At 43.0% G+C, this 14,524-nt stretch overlaps 5 protein-coding genes across 5 annotated transcripts; all 5 read right to left on the bottom strand. All coding sequences in view use genetic code 12, as the record gives it.

Moving 5' to 3' along the window:
• Positions 1-183: 183 nt before the first annotated feature.
• On the bottom strand, positions 184-3,096 carry LODBEIA_P24440 (uncharacterized protein; the record flags this gene model as incomplete). The annotated part of the gene is made up of 1 exon (XM_066972444.1): positions 184-3,096. One exon carries the CDS (start codon positions 3,094-3,096, stop codon positions 184-186), a length of 2,913 nt encoding a protein of 970 aa, XP_066829382.1.
• Positions 3,097-4,196: 1,100 nt separating this feature from the next.
• LODBEIA_P24430 (uncharacterized protein) lies at positions 4,197-6,302 on the bottom strand (the record flags this gene model as incomplete). Its single annotated transcript, XM_066972443.1, has 1 exon — positions 4,197-6,302. One exon carries the CDS (start codon positions 6,300-6,302, stop codon positions 4,197-4,199), a length of 2,106 nt encoding a protein of 701 aa, XP_066829381.1.
• Positions 6,303-6,935: 633 nt separating this feature from the next.
• LODBEIA_P24420 (uncharacterized protein) lies at positions 6,936-8,687 on the bottom strand (the record flags this gene model as incomplete). The annotated part of the gene is made up of 1 exon (XM_066972442.1): positions 6,936-8,687. One exon carries the CDS (start codon positions 8,685-8,687, stop codon positions 6,936-6,938), a length of 1,752 nt encoding a protein of 583 aa, XP_066829380.1.
• Positions 8,688-8,850: 163 nt separating this feature from the next.
• Positions 8,851-9,537, bottom strand: LODBEIA_P24410 (uncharacterized protein; the record flags this gene model as incomplete). The annotated part of the gene is made up of 1 exon (XM_066972441.1): positions 8,851-9,537. The coding sequence occupies one exon, from the start codon at positions 9,535-9,537 to the stop codon at positions 8,851-8,853; it is 687 nt and encodes a 228-aa protein (XP_066829379.1).
• A 1,567-nt stretch (positions 9,538-11,104) lies between these two features.
• On the bottom strand, positions 11,105-12,280 carry LODBEIA_P24400 (uncharacterized protein; the record flags this gene model as incomplete). Its single annotated transcript, XM_066972440.1, has 1 exon — positions 11,105-12,280. The coding sequence occupies one exon, from the start codon at positions 12,278-12,280 to the stop codon at positions 11,105-11,107; it is 1,176 nt and encodes a 391-aa protein (XP_066829378.1).
• Positions 12,281-14,524: the final 2,244 nt, after the last annotated feature.

Here is a 14,524-nt window from a genome sequence, read left to right as displayed (position 1 = left end):
CCCCATTATATAACGTTTACCAAAAAAAAATCGTGAAAAAAGCACCCAACCAAATGGCTTTGAAAGAAACATTCCAAAAAAAAAAAAAGAAAAATAAAACAACAAACCAAAGAAAAAACCATAAAGATCAAAGCCTGAACGGAAGCAGAAGCTTAGATTCTTTTTTTTTTCTTTATATTTTCGTTAATGAAAGTAGTGTGGTGTGCCTTTGCCGGAGCTGCTGGAAGTGGAGTGGGTGTAAGTAGACGCGGCAGTCAACTCTTTGGACCACCCTGGTATATCTTCCCCTGAGCCTCCAACTGGTCGTTCCAAAACGACATTCTCCAAACCCAATGCGTCTCTGAGCCAAGGATGGTTGAGCATACCACCTGCGTCGGCTCTTTCTTCGGGTCTCAAAGTCAACATTGGCAACAAGAAATCTGCAATTTCAATCGAGTCCAGGATGGAAAATTTGTACTTTTCAGAAAGGACGTCTTTCAACCCCCACGGCTTCAATTTCGCGATTCTTCTCAATTCGTGTCTTGAAGTGAAGAAATCGCGAGCATAGATGGATTCTTTCAACATCATACGCGGGAAGCCGCCAATGAGTTCAATAATCTGCGCAATGTGGTCATCGTCCTTGCCGTAGCTCTTGCCGTCTCTCGGATCAAACAAGTAGTCGCCAGTGAGAAGCTCAAAGATGAGCGCTGCAAAGGACCACAAGTCACTGGAACAGCCCCAGTGGTAGCCGAGTAATACTTCTGGGGAGCGGTATTGGCGAGTCTGGATCTCATCCGTGAAATGATGATCCGTCCAACATGCATTGCCCAAATCGGCAATCTTCACCGAGATGAGCTCGTCTTCGTTGATCAAATCGCCCACGGTTGAGGACTCGTCCAACCTATAATTAGAGTCGTTTGGAATTGCAACCGGGTCGACATTGACAGCTTGGTAGCTGTTGGAGTTTGTCATTGACATCGACGATAAAGAATTGTTCAATGTGTTCTCGTCAACGTCGAGATCTTCATTGCGGTGCTCAGCTGTGGACTCCAAGGCAATTGCCGGTGAAGCGCTATTGTTCATGTTGTTGTTGATGGACATGCTATTAATTGGTGTATTGGCGGTGGTGGTGGACAATCCATATATACTAGTAAAGGACTTGTTGAATGTTCTCAATGGCGAGGGCAATGGTTGCGATCCGGTAATTAGGGTTTGCCTTCTTGATCTTCTGCCACTCCTGCCCAATGATGGCGAAAAAAACTGACTTGAAGGCGAAGTGAAGGTGGTGCTGCTCATTTTTTCCGAAGATCCCTTGCCGTCCTTCGAAGTAGGCGTATACGAGCTGCTCGGGGTGGAAATTTTGGAAATCTTCAGCAACTTCCGCAGCAACTTGCGTTGCAAGTTTTCCTGCTCAACCATGCGTACAATTTGCTCAACATCACCAATCTCGATCAAGATATTCTCCGGTTTCAAATCGGTGTGGATGACGCCGCAGCTTCTGTGGAGAAAGTCTAACGCAGAGAGCAATTGCTTGGCGATTTGCTTGACAAAAACCACAGGTATGCCCCGGTGCTTGTATCTCCTAATCAACCCCAAAAGGTTTTCTCCGAGAACTTCAAACACCATAACCACGTGGACACCGTTGGGGCCCTTGTGTGTAAACGTGTCCAACAACTGAATGACATGCTGATGGCCAGGATGGTTTACGTCAGAAGTGGTGACTTTATCCAACAATTTGATCTCGTCGACTGCGGTTTCTGTATAATGCTTAGCTGACCTGACAACTTTCACCGCAACGTGGCATTGCTTATCGTTATCTCTCGCTAACCAAACGGTTGAAAAATGGCCCCAGCCTAGTTTGCGTACAAGCGTGTATTTGCCATCTTTATATTCTTCTCCAATAAAGCACGGATGGTAACCTCCTGGAACGTAATCTTTCAAGTCCTCCTCATCTGCTGGGTTAACGGGTTCCTCATCGTCGTCTTCAGATTCTTCCTCATTTGCAGATTTATCTTCCTCTTCTTCTTTTCTTTCGTTGTTGTTGTTGTTGTTGTTGTTGTTGTCGTCTGCTACAGCTGCTTCATTCTCGGCAGCCTCGGCCTTGGCTGCAGCGGCGGTCTCTACCCGCTTAATTTTCTCTAATAAATGCTCGCCACGTAGTTTTTGCTTTTTCCTTTTTTCTTCTTGCTCTTTTTCCTGATGGTAATGATGATGTAGATGGTAATTGGGACCCTTTGTTTTCAATTCGATTTCCGGCTCATACTCGTCAAAGCTATTATCGTTGCTGTAATCGTCGCCTTCAACATACCACCCACTACCATGACCATCATCATCTTTTTCTTTTTCTTTTCCTTCTTCTTCGTCTTCTTTTTCTTCTTCGTCTTCTGCTCTATCTATAATCGAATGCCTTTTCTCTTCGTCAAATGCAGTTTTCAATGGCGACAATTCAGGTTTAAAATGCTTTGCAGATGATGGCGTGGTGGAGACATATGGTGAGCTATGCTGGATTAAATTCGGCAATAAAGAAGGGCTCGGAATGGGTTTGAATCCCGCTCCATTCTGGCTCCTAGCAAACCCTTTGGCATCCGTTGTCTTTATATCCATATTATTACTCTTGCTGCTACCAGTACCACTGAGCCCATTTTGGTTATGGTTATGGTGGTGGTGGTTGTGGCTATGGTTGTGGTTATTGTTATGCAGCGGGATTGATGAAATCGTTGGTGTAGACGTGGATAAAGCACTTGCATTAGCAGCATGGCTTGATTTTCTGGCGTTTCGCTGCTTATTGAACATGCCAGATAAACCACTGGCATTGCTTCCATTCATATTATTTTCATTCGACGTGCCGTTGCTGACGCTGCTGCTGCTGCTGCTGTTGTGATTGTTGTTGTTGCTGTTATTGCTATTGAGTTGCGAATGTATAGCTTGGACTGAGTTCCCACTCTTTGCGCGGAAATGGTGTCGCTGTTTTGCGCCAGCTTCATAATTGGTATTGATGAAGCCCAGCAGATTCGAATTGTTACGACTGTGGCTTTTTTGCTGCTGGTGTTGAAGCTCCTGTTCCAAGCTATCGGCCTGTAATATAGCCAATGAAAGCTTTGATTTCGTGTTTGGCATATAAATCTGGAAACAAGATTGAACAAGTTAGATATACACTTGCAAATAATCTAACAATTTTTCCTCTTTTTTTTTTGTTTTTTTTTTTTGTATATTTATTTTTCAAGATGGATCTGGTGCTTAGTTCTCTTATCTATAATGAATACAATCAGGGGATTGGGTAATTTGGATCTGGCAGCAATGAAAATGAAATTGAAAAATGAAAAAAAAAAATTAAAAAATCAAAAATCAGCGGGGCTTAAAAGGGCCTTGATGGATCACTAGAAATGGTGTATTGGTATCCCTTGTTCTTTGAAATTGATGGGCTTTAACACTGCTACTTTGAGTGGGGGGGGGGGAATTCAACTATACAGTGATGATGACGATGACAGTATGCCGACGGGAAATGAGAATGGGGATGACGGTGGTGATGATGGTGATGAAGAAGATGAACAATAAGTGGTGGTGATGGGGGGGGAGAGGGTAATGTGTTTATGCAGCCAGAATTTAATTAATTTGAAATAATCTACAATAACGCGCGCTACCATGTGACGACCCTCTGGGACTACATATGGTACCCAGCATAGCTCGAGAGGCAAAGGACACCAATGACAGATGCACCTATATAGCTAGAGTATGCTATGGTAGTTAGTCTAGCGATTGTAAAGGAGTTGGTCACAATGCTGTAGGGGACAAAAGATTGAAAAAAAAAAAAAAAACCGGTGTTGAATGTATTACTGTGCTGTGGTTGAAAAATTAATTGGTATGCCAGGGCCAACTACAGGGAATCAATCACACGCACAAAACATCACCACCGGGTAAATGCGCTCAAGAACCACAACCCCCGGGAGTGTTTTCAGCTAGAGACAACGTTATGGCCACGCTCACTGCCGGCAGAGGTCCCGAACTCTCTACAAGATATCTCCTTTTCCATGCATACACATGGTAAATAAAGACTACTGACTGGTGTATGAATGACTTTCATTTTCTAGTTTCTTGAGCACACACATCTCTTTTTTCGTTGTTTAGGGTACAAGTATATAATGGTCACGTGCTCTCGCACTAGCACTCACAAACGAACGACATTTTTGTTTTCTTCTTTTCTACTTACGTTGATGCCTTTAGTTCATCTTGGTGTCGCCATCGGCGTCTTTACCGTTGGTCTTTGCGCTTTTTCTCTGTTCGGCCATTTTTTCAGCCATTGCTTGCGCTTGCGCTGCTTCTTGTTTTTGTCTATACTGTTCCTTCTTTTCTTGTTCTTTGGCCAAGAATCTGCCTCGGATAACGTTGCCAATCGAGGCCAACTCTTCGTATTTGGCAATGTACTTGGCCTTGGTGGAGTCTTCACCGTCGCCGTAAAGCCAGTCTTCTGCCTTGTTCAACAAGCCCGACAATTTCTCCACTTCTTGCGCCGAAGCGAAATCCTTGTATTTGTCGTCCAATTTGCCTCTGAGGTCGTAAATGTATTCTTCCAATTGGTTCTTTCTCTCTTCGGTGTCGGCGACCAATTTATCTTCCATGATCATTTGTGCTTCTTCTTCAATCAACTTTTGCAATTGGGCATCGGGTAATGCGGCACAAACAACTTCAATGGTGCAATCGGCCTTTTTAACCAATTTCTTGACTTCCTTGTATTGGGGCTCGGCCACTTCGTCTTCGTCGTCGGCACCTTCACCGCCTTCGGCTTTTGGAGTTGGTTCAATCAACTCCTTGACAAGTTGCTCTTCAACGGTGTGGGCTGACTCGATAATGTAGAAACCAGATGGGTCATTCCTCAACTTCAATTTAACAGCAATGGATGACTCATTGGCACTTGGCTCGACATTGCCAATGGTCCATTTGGCAATGAAATGTTCAGTGCCCTTTGGCAATTCCTTTGGCTTGGTGTATTTAGCTTCAACCGTGAAAGATGGTCCTTTTCTGTACAAAGTGATGACTTTTGTGCTTGGGAACAAGCCACCTTTGGGGAAAACTTCCAAATGATCTTCATCTTCGTTATCTTCTTTATCCCAAAAGTAGGACACGGTATACTGGTTGTAATCTTCAAATTTAAAAGGTCTGACTCTGACAGTTGGCGAGTGGCAAGCACAAATGTAGGCGTTACCTTTGGCAATAGCTTCATCTTGGTTCAAAGTGAATGACAATGGCTTGCCAAATACCTTGGAAATCGACTCCTTGACAGCTGGGATTCTAGATGAACCACCAATGACTTCGATCGAGTCCAAGTCTTCGGCTTTCAATCCTGCTTCTTTCAAAGCAAGTTCAATTGGCACTGGCAATTTGGCCAACAAAGGCTCGACCAACTCCTCCAATTCTTCTCTAGTCAACGAAGAAGAAACATCAACGTCATTCATAACACTTTCAATGTTGAAAGGCGCTTGAGTGTTGGCACTCAACACTTTTTTCAACTTCTCAGCAGCGGTCAAGACTCTGTAGTATGCCTTGGGGTTTTCTCTAACATCGATCTTGTATCTAGTCTTGAACTCATTAGCAAAATGCTCGGCAATGGCATAGTCAAAGTTTCTGCCACCAAAATGCTTGTCGAAAGCAGCACCAAGAATCTTCAATTCGCCTCTCTTGATAGCAGCAATCGAGACTTGATAAGAACTGTGGCCAACGTCAACAAAGGCCACTTTCTTGTATTCGTCTTCGGGTAAATCGGCAGCTTTGAAAACACCATACCCGACAGCAGCCGCGGTCATTTCATTCACAATTCTAACGGGGTTCAATCCCGCGATTCTACAGGCGTCGGCAGCAGCACGACGCTGCTTTTCGGTATACCACCCTGGCACCGATAAACAGATATCAGTAATATTGCCCTTGGTTTCCTTCAACGCGGTGTCCTTGATCTTGTCCAAGTACATAGCCAACAACTGCGTCGCGGTAAACTCCTTGTTCTGGCCCAAATACTTGACTTTGGCCGCAATGCCGTGGTCTGCTTTGTGATTCACCAAGGGCACTGTGAAAAATTTCTCCTCGATCTTGAAATCGGGGTGATTATGTGGCAAGCCCACGATTCTCTTCAAGTTCTCCACGGTGTTTTTGATGTTTGAAGTCTGCTGGTTCTTGGCTGACTCCCCCAAGTATCTCGATCTGGGGCCAAAGCCAACTAAGGAGGGAGTAGATCTGTTGGAGACCTCATTGACAATAATGTCGATTCCTCGATTTCTTGCACATGCAATAACGGTATTATTGTTACCTAAATCAACGCCAAAGGGAGTAGACATCTTGAAGCTTCGTGGTTTGAGGTTTGAATGCCTTACTTTTCTTTTCTTGAATCTTGTTTTTTTTTTGCTTTTAAAAAACTCTATCAGCCTTTACAAGTGAATTGAATTGAGAAAAGGTGTAAAGCAATATGGCGATTTTCAGCTTTTTGAAAATTGAAAATTGTTCTTTTTTTTTTTTTTTTTGCTCCCGTGCTGCTGATGGCCTGCGACCTACACTCTAGGCTCTCGCTCTCCCGCGCTCTTCCACGTACTGACACTTCTCTCGCTGCAATACAACATTGGTACCGCGAGAGAGTGTGTGTGGGTGGGCGTGCAGTGTGTGAGGATTTTGAGGGTGGAACGGTTGGTAGCACTCTTCCCTGTTCGAAGGGAGGGTAGCGCCGCTGTCAGAAGGAGGTTCTAGTCTCTTCTTTGCAATTCCATGAGATTCTTTCCACCACAAGGCAAAGTAACGTCACATTCTACACTACTACTATTACTACCACTTACCACGTACCACGGAACCAGTGTCGCGGATGATCAGCTGCAAAACCAAGACACGACACGACACGACACGACACGAATTGACAATCACTAGCTACTCCAGTGGTGAGCTATCTTTTTTTTTTTTTACAACCAATTGACCACTTGATCTCATGTGCTTTGTTCCAAGATCGTCATCAAGGTCATCCAGCCGCCGCTTTGAACCAATTTCAAATAATCCTCGTACTTCTTCTCTCGTGCATAACTGTACAATAATTGCAACTCTGTGTCATTCAAGATGCCCAACTTGGCAATATGAACAAGCCAGTGGAAATCGAATAGCTGGTCGTCATTCAGTTTAATGTATTTGGCCACGGTATGCAAGTTTTGAAAATGATCTTCTCCGTCTTGGCCCAAGAACTCTCTATTGGCAATGACGTATTTGGCTTTGGCAGTAAACATGGGCTCTGGATCAATTGGGAATGAATCGGTTAGTGAAACAAGCAAAAACTCGCCAGGGAAAGTTGGCTTTGCGTTGTGTTTCACTTCTAGATTATATTCATTAAGCTTTGAGTATTGGATATCGGGGACATATCGCTTATCGTTGTTTCCGTTAACGTAAATCTGCGAAGGCTGAGTCGAGCCAGTGATCATGTCGGCTCTAACTAAACCCTCGGCGCCAGAGCTAACTTGATAGGACCTAGGTTCGATTTCTCCTTGTAGCCCGCCAGATATAACACAAGTAACAAATTTGGAGCTGAAATGGCCCAGGTTGGCATATTTGGTGATGTTGGGGTTTTGGATCTGGAACTTGGCAGCCATGATGATTTCCAAATTGGTCAAGAAATAGCTTTCCTTGTGCCTCTTGCACAAGACCCGGCCATCTCTCGAACCGGCATCGGTTAAATCGGTGAAGACAATGCCAACTTTTTGCAATCCCAATTTCGCAGCAACGTCATCAACCAATGGCTCGTCCTCCCACGGCAACAACGTCAATCCGTCCAACTCGTCATGTTGAGGAGGCTCGTAAATTGCCTCAACCACTGCTTTGATCCCCAAGGGAACTTTATCAAATCGCTCATATCGACCATATAAATATCCAAATCGTTGCACCCCAGTTTGTCTCCACACATTGATGAAATCGTTCAAGATTTCATGCAGGGCATATTCCAAATGATCAACCATGCGGAATTTCTGTAGTTGCAACGTTATAGGCAGAGGCTGACATTTGGAACAGATCCCCTGAGGGTATCTTCGATGACCTTCATTGCAATTTAAATCAATGGCAAAATTTGCATCTTCCAATGGTGCAATGTATGAACTGGCCAATTCCTTCTTGTTGGTTTTAGCCATTGCCTGGCTTAAATATGCGTGATATGAAATGTGTTTGATTGCATGCTCCTTGCGGTAGTTTTCGTCCCAGGGTGGCAAGGGAGAACAGTATTCGCACATTCCCTTGGCTCCATGTCGACACATGGACGAGAGGGGACGGTGGATCATGCCGTCTAGCGAGTCGAGTTCATCGTCTATTGCAAGTTGGTTGACCTTGATTGGTCCGTGAGACGATGTCGAAGTTACTTTTGCTGTAGTTGTGTCTGCTTGTGTTGATGATGACGATGACGATGCCGAAGTAGGAATTGCATTGGCATAATCGAGATATAACAAGTCACCATTCTTGAGGTTAAGTTGTGACACAGATTGGTTCAATATCGACAGAAGCAGAGTCAGTGAAGCTGCTCCTCCTCCTGCTGCTGCTGCTGCTGCGTTGCCTGGTTTGTCTGAGATGAAAACCTTTGAGAAATCTAGATTTGGGGGGAGTTTAGAATGTAATTGGTCAATTACGGACTGGAATGGTGACTCCGAGTTTGTTGTCACTCGAAACATCCCATCTTTGGACCTGAATCTTAGGATTATGGAAGCCATGGCTCTGTTGTTTTTTTGTTGTTTTTTGTATGGCTCAGGGTTGGTTGCCACTGAGTAAAATGGTGAAATAAAGAGATTTCGAGCTTCAAGACAATTTCAAAACCCCCAAAAAAGAGCAAAAAAAAAGAATATGTATGTGGATTTTCCCAACTAACGTTTATATCTAATTCACGTATACTCTAATACAACTAGCAAAATCGCCAACCACATTCAACCCACTCAATTTATAGCTCCGAACAGCTTTCTTCTGATCCAACTCCTCATTTTCTAGACTCTCATCTCTTTTACCACCCCCGGATGCAAGCACAGCCTCACCTTGCTCATTCAACCTAAACAGCACGTCCTCTTCTTCCTCTTCCTCACCACCACCTACCTCCCGCTTAACCTCAACAAGAGCCTCTTCATCATCATCACCTTGATCATCTCGAGTATCTCGAAACTCGAAAATCCAATCAGCAGAAATCATCTCGACGCCAGAGTCCCTCAAATATTTCCTAGCGTCGTCATACTCAATCAACTTCAACTTGAACCGCACATGGAACACAACCTCAATCGGCACAACGACTCTGTACTGTTCAACCTGAAACTCAAAAGGTTGCGAACTTTGAGGTAAGGGGCCATTAAATAGGATTTCCTTGATGCGCGGCGATATCGTCCGGGTCAAATTGGAGATTTGAACTCGGTTGAGTCGTCGATTCGCGGATGTGAGATTAGTTAGCGTAATTAGCGATTTCTGGTTTATCGCGAGCGATTCTTGATGCGTGTGCGTTTGGAAATTGGGCTTGGTGAATATCTTGAGTGGGAGTGATAGCTCGTTTGTTATTGTGACGAACACTATATGCGGTGGCATTTGGGGCTACTGACTTGCTTCGTGATGTAGGGGAACAGGCGTGAGACGTGTTGAGAAATGTGCTTTGGGGAGCAAAATACACAGATTCAGTTGCAATTGGAACTTTGCGCGAAAGTTTTCCAATGCATTTCTACACCAACCACACCTGCGCAATCAAAGAGACGTTTAGGAAGTACACAGCTCAAATCGATTTTAAAAAACCACAGTCTATGTATACTGTATTTGAATTATATATAATTATATATATATATATATTGATTGAACTGAATGATCATGAACTCCTGATAACTGTATGATAAAAAAAAATGGCCCTCTGATTACGAACACCAAGTGTGCGTGCTGTGATCCCCTTACTCACGGCGAAGTTTCTTCTTCATCAAAAGTGACACTGCCATAGAATAACCTCCACCACTCGGATAGCTTTCTCAAGAAAAGACGAGTCGTCGCAGCAAATCAAGAGCGCGCCAATAAACGTCAAATCAACTGAGAATAAAGACACATCCTTCGTAGTTTGTATTCCATCTGACAAGTCAACTTCTTTTCTGAAAAAAAAGAAAAACTTCAACCTTTTGATACAAACGAGGTGGTGAATCAACAGACCTCCCCCACAAGTCAATCTCCAGCAGACCACTAAGAAACCACAATCAATGTAATTGAAAATCCCTACATTAAAAAAAAACCATGCTCGTTTTTTTTGGGATTTTTTTTTACATTTTCTATTTTTTTTTCATTTTTTTATCTCTCATTATAAGATTTTTTTTTTCTTTATTGTACTCAAACAATTGATTAAGTTGTGGGAAATAGTTTCTTCAACCACGGTGATTTAAAAGACAAACATTAAAACCAAACCAAAACCAGACCCCATCCAGTTCAAACTGGACCGGGCTCATTAAAACCCAATTAAAAATTCTAAAAACAACCTTCCTCTTTCTCTTCATTCTTTCCCCCCTCTTCCAGTTAGTAACATAAAAACTCCTCCAATGAATCAAATTCCGGAATTTGTACCTGTACTTGTTGTTGTTGTTGTTGTTGTTGTTGATCTATTAAAAGATCTTGGTTCGAAAAATCAAATGAATCTAAAATGTCCTGAAATGGTGCTGCAGACCATATGAGCAGAAAAGCAACCTCTTGAAAAAAAACCTTTTTCGTTTAAATGCGTGGAAAATATATGTATATATCCTTTCTTGCTGTGGTTTATGACGCTGGTATAATATAAAGACCAAGACAGTTGCTTCAATGCTATAAATCAAAGATCTCAAACTTGTGTTTTATCAATAAAATCAAATTCTTGGTTATTGTCTTCAACCCCCACTTAGTACAACTCGGTCAACTTGTTTGTCGAGAACATTTTTTCCACGTATATTAATTTCAGGAATTTTTTTTTTCAACATTAAAAAGTGAAAAAAAAGCTTTCCCCAAATTAATATACTGCTCTCAAACAAACTGAAACCTTGTTGGTTTAGTGTGAGTATCTGAACAAACCTTTTTATTTTCAATTATTGAAATAGTTTGAGGTCCGACAAGCAGAGAACTATCATGAGTCTCTTGGCATGAGGTGCGCAAATTATCATACAGCGATAACCAGCTTGATGCAATTTTCATGATTAAGGATATCCACCAATGTTTTGATTGGTTGTTGCTTTTCTTGCTCAACTGACAAAATTACTGCTGAATTTTGCCCCGTTTCAAACATGGACAAGTTAGATTCATTTTGAAGTTTGTGTGAATGTGTTTCTGTATGTGAATGGTATTTGTTATGGGAACTTGATTCATCTTCTTCAGAGAGTGGCCACGAAGCTTCAATTTCATCGACATTGGGTGCAACATCTTCCTTGATGTTACTCAAAATCAAATCATCGATGTTGGAGTTGTTTGTCAATGTCAAATCAATTGGAGTAGTGGCTGGTGAGTTTAGTGAAACTGGTGACAAGTAGTTGAAAAAAGTATTGTCATTCTCCGAGTTATGGACAGGTGACTCGCACTTTTCGAGTTTGATTTCCACTGGGGATGACGACTCGACAGAGGAAGTCGATGTGGAAGGTGGTGGAGTAGATATCAGGGTGGAATTCTTGGGTTTGGTTTCCTTGGTCCTTGACAACTTCCTCTTTTTCGATTTTGGAGGTGAGGAGGACGAGATAGTAGTACTGGCCAGTCCTTCACTAGATACACCTTCTTCAGTGTGTTCTTCCTCGTTTTCTTCGTCTTCATCTTCATCTTCATCTTCGTGTTCATTTTCATCCAAATCCTTCTTGCCACCTTTTCTCGAACAATTCATGTTGGAATGGATTTTGCCCTTCAACTCACTCAAGTCGTCCAAGTTCAAATCCAAGTTCAAGTCCAATTTCAAATCTTCAACCAACTTTTTTGGCTCGTGACTCGACAATTTTCCCGCCAAAGCCTGGTAGCTTTCGTGCAACTTCTTGAAGTTCTCCTCCAACTTGACAACATACACTTCCAAGTACTCGACATGCTTCCTCTTCTTCTCCCTCGAAGCGTGAGCTGCTCTTCGGTTTCGCAATATTCTTTCAATTTTACGTTGTTCCTTCTCCTCCTGTGTCTTGGCTCTTTTCCTTGGTGGCAAACTGGTCTTGAACAATGACGAGTTACGGGAACCGTCTCTTGTTGCACCATCCACAATGGCACCAGCTACTACTAGACTTGAATCGCCGACACCTCCACCAACAACGTCAACAACAACAGCTTCATGGGTACTAGTGTTGGTAGTATCTACTGGATCCATCATACTGTTGACTATTGCAAAAAGAAAAAAGGATCAAAAAAGAAGGGTTGTATATGGATACACAGGTTGTTACGTTTCCTTTTTGGTTGTATTTGGTAAATAGTAGTGTTGCAACAAAGGTGAAATATTTTGGTATAGAGGGAAAAAGTTAATGATTCGTTGTCCTTTTTATATTTTCAGTCGCCGAGAGCCAGACACACACACACACACTCTCTCTCTCTCTACATAGTGAAAAATTATATATACTCCTTTACTTTTATTTGTGTTTTTGTTCTCATGTTTCAGTGGAGGCCGAGTCGTGTCCTTGGGTGCCGTAGTAGAGAAGGTGCGGGTCGTGTGCACGTGTAGCTGTTTGTTTCGACACTGCCACCACCGCGAGCTTACAGGAGCCAAAATGTAACCACACACAGTTACCAATAACAAAACTGGACAGAAATGCAAGTCTCCATCTAAATTTAGCGGTGCACCAGAGGCTGATGTTTTGAATTTGTAGGAAATGCACCAGTACTGGTAACATTGGAGGTGGTGACGAGTCGATTGCAAGGCTATGCACCAACCGAGTAGCGCTTCAAAGCGCAGCGTAAATGTCTAGACAGTGACACCCTTATTATTATTACCAACCACCACTTACGTCGCTGTTCCGAAAATTGACAACTTTAAAGTCAAAGTCAAAGTGCGCAAAATAAAAAATTGTTCAAGTGGAAAGACCCCTCGATACGGCATCTCCTCACCCTCGTCCAAGCTATCTCTCCCTTCCCTACCAGTGGCAACGCCGCCACCAGCATCTCGCTCGCTCGCTTGCCGCTAAGTCTCGATCTCTGCATGCAAAGTGCAATGTACAAGACGCGAATCGAGCAAACTCGCCAGAGGAAAGTGAAATTAACCCAAAGGAGCGCAGACAGAGATAACAACCTTCTCCCACCTGAAATTTCGTGCAATACGCATCTGTACAACTGTACGGTTGTACATGTGTCTGTATGTGTGTCTAGACTGAAAAAAAGAAAAAGAAAGAGCGAAACTTTCAACCTTTTGCTTTTTCCTTTTGGGTATTTGTCACCTGTATCGGGCGAATTATAACGAGTGTTTGTCACGAACGGGGACATGAATTTGAACTTGAACTGGAACAATCACATTCACTACCACGATATAATTTCGTGGCGAGAGTTGACTCTGCTTGTCTATTTTTACACTTGATAGTGGTAAGAGTAGTAGTAGCACCCAGGAGTGGCACCCAGGAGTGGTCCACGTTGAGCCTAATCAATACTTGTAATCGACAAGGCAAAATGCAACTCAATTTAACCAAAATCAGGGCAAATAAGAAGAAGCCATAGAAAGAGAGAGAAGCATAAAGAACAAATAGTGACTCTCCTGGTATCATACTAATTTTTGCCCCAAAAAAAAAATTTATTTTTCCCTCACAAATCGCCGCCTTTCGTCTTCTTGCAGCTTCCTTCGACAATGCTCGGCCTTCAAGCCCATCGTGTCCGCAAAGTGGCACGAAGCTGCGCCGGATAAGCACAAGGCGCCACCGCCTATACCCATCCACGCCCACGCCCACGCCCATACGTACACCGGAGACGGACACAGAAGTAATATTCAAGTTTTGTGCTAAGCCGAGCTCGCCAACACCACCACCACCCTTACTACCCTCAAAACAACAACAAAAAGAAAACTTCCACTAAAATAGGAGGAAACAGTGGGGTCTCCCCCTTTCGTGAAACGGGTTTCTTGTCCGATTGCCGTGAAATATCCAGAAAAATGTGAGCTCTCCTCTTTCTCCCACTCTCTTTTCGCAATTCGCTATAACACGCGAGACACTTGCAAAACTGAATAATAGTGAGTCGTAGCAGTAGGATACTAGTCGCATAAGGCTAGATCTCGTACCTTCATAGTGGGAGTTTATCTTCAAACCTTAAAATAGTCATTTCCGCAAATGCGCTAGTGGGTATCCCACAGAAACGAGTAAACCTTACTGTGAGACTCTTTCGCGAGAGAAATTCAGATTATCTACAGTTTCACCTTGTCCCTTAAAAGAAAGAAAACAACAAAAAGGGGATCAGCGCAATTTTTTGAGCCCGTGACAAGAGATGTTTACTAGTTACGTGTGTTTTAGCTTGAGTACGATCGACAAGTGCGAGAATCAACTCTTGGATACGCCCAAATTTGGACTAACCGTGGCTCGAAAAAGGTGGGCTTTATCTCTTTCTCTCTCTCTCTCTCGTTTATCTATTTTCGCATCTGATGTTT

Source organism: Lodderomyces beijingensis, assembly GCF_963989305.1.
Source record: "Lodderomyces beijingensis strain CBS 14171 genome assembly, chromosome: 3".
NCBI lineage: Eukaryota > Fungi > Ascomycota > Pichiomycetes > Serinales > Debaryomycetaceae > Lodderomyces > Lodderomyces beijingensis.
This window is presented reverse-complemented; position numbering and strand designations above follow the sequence as displayed.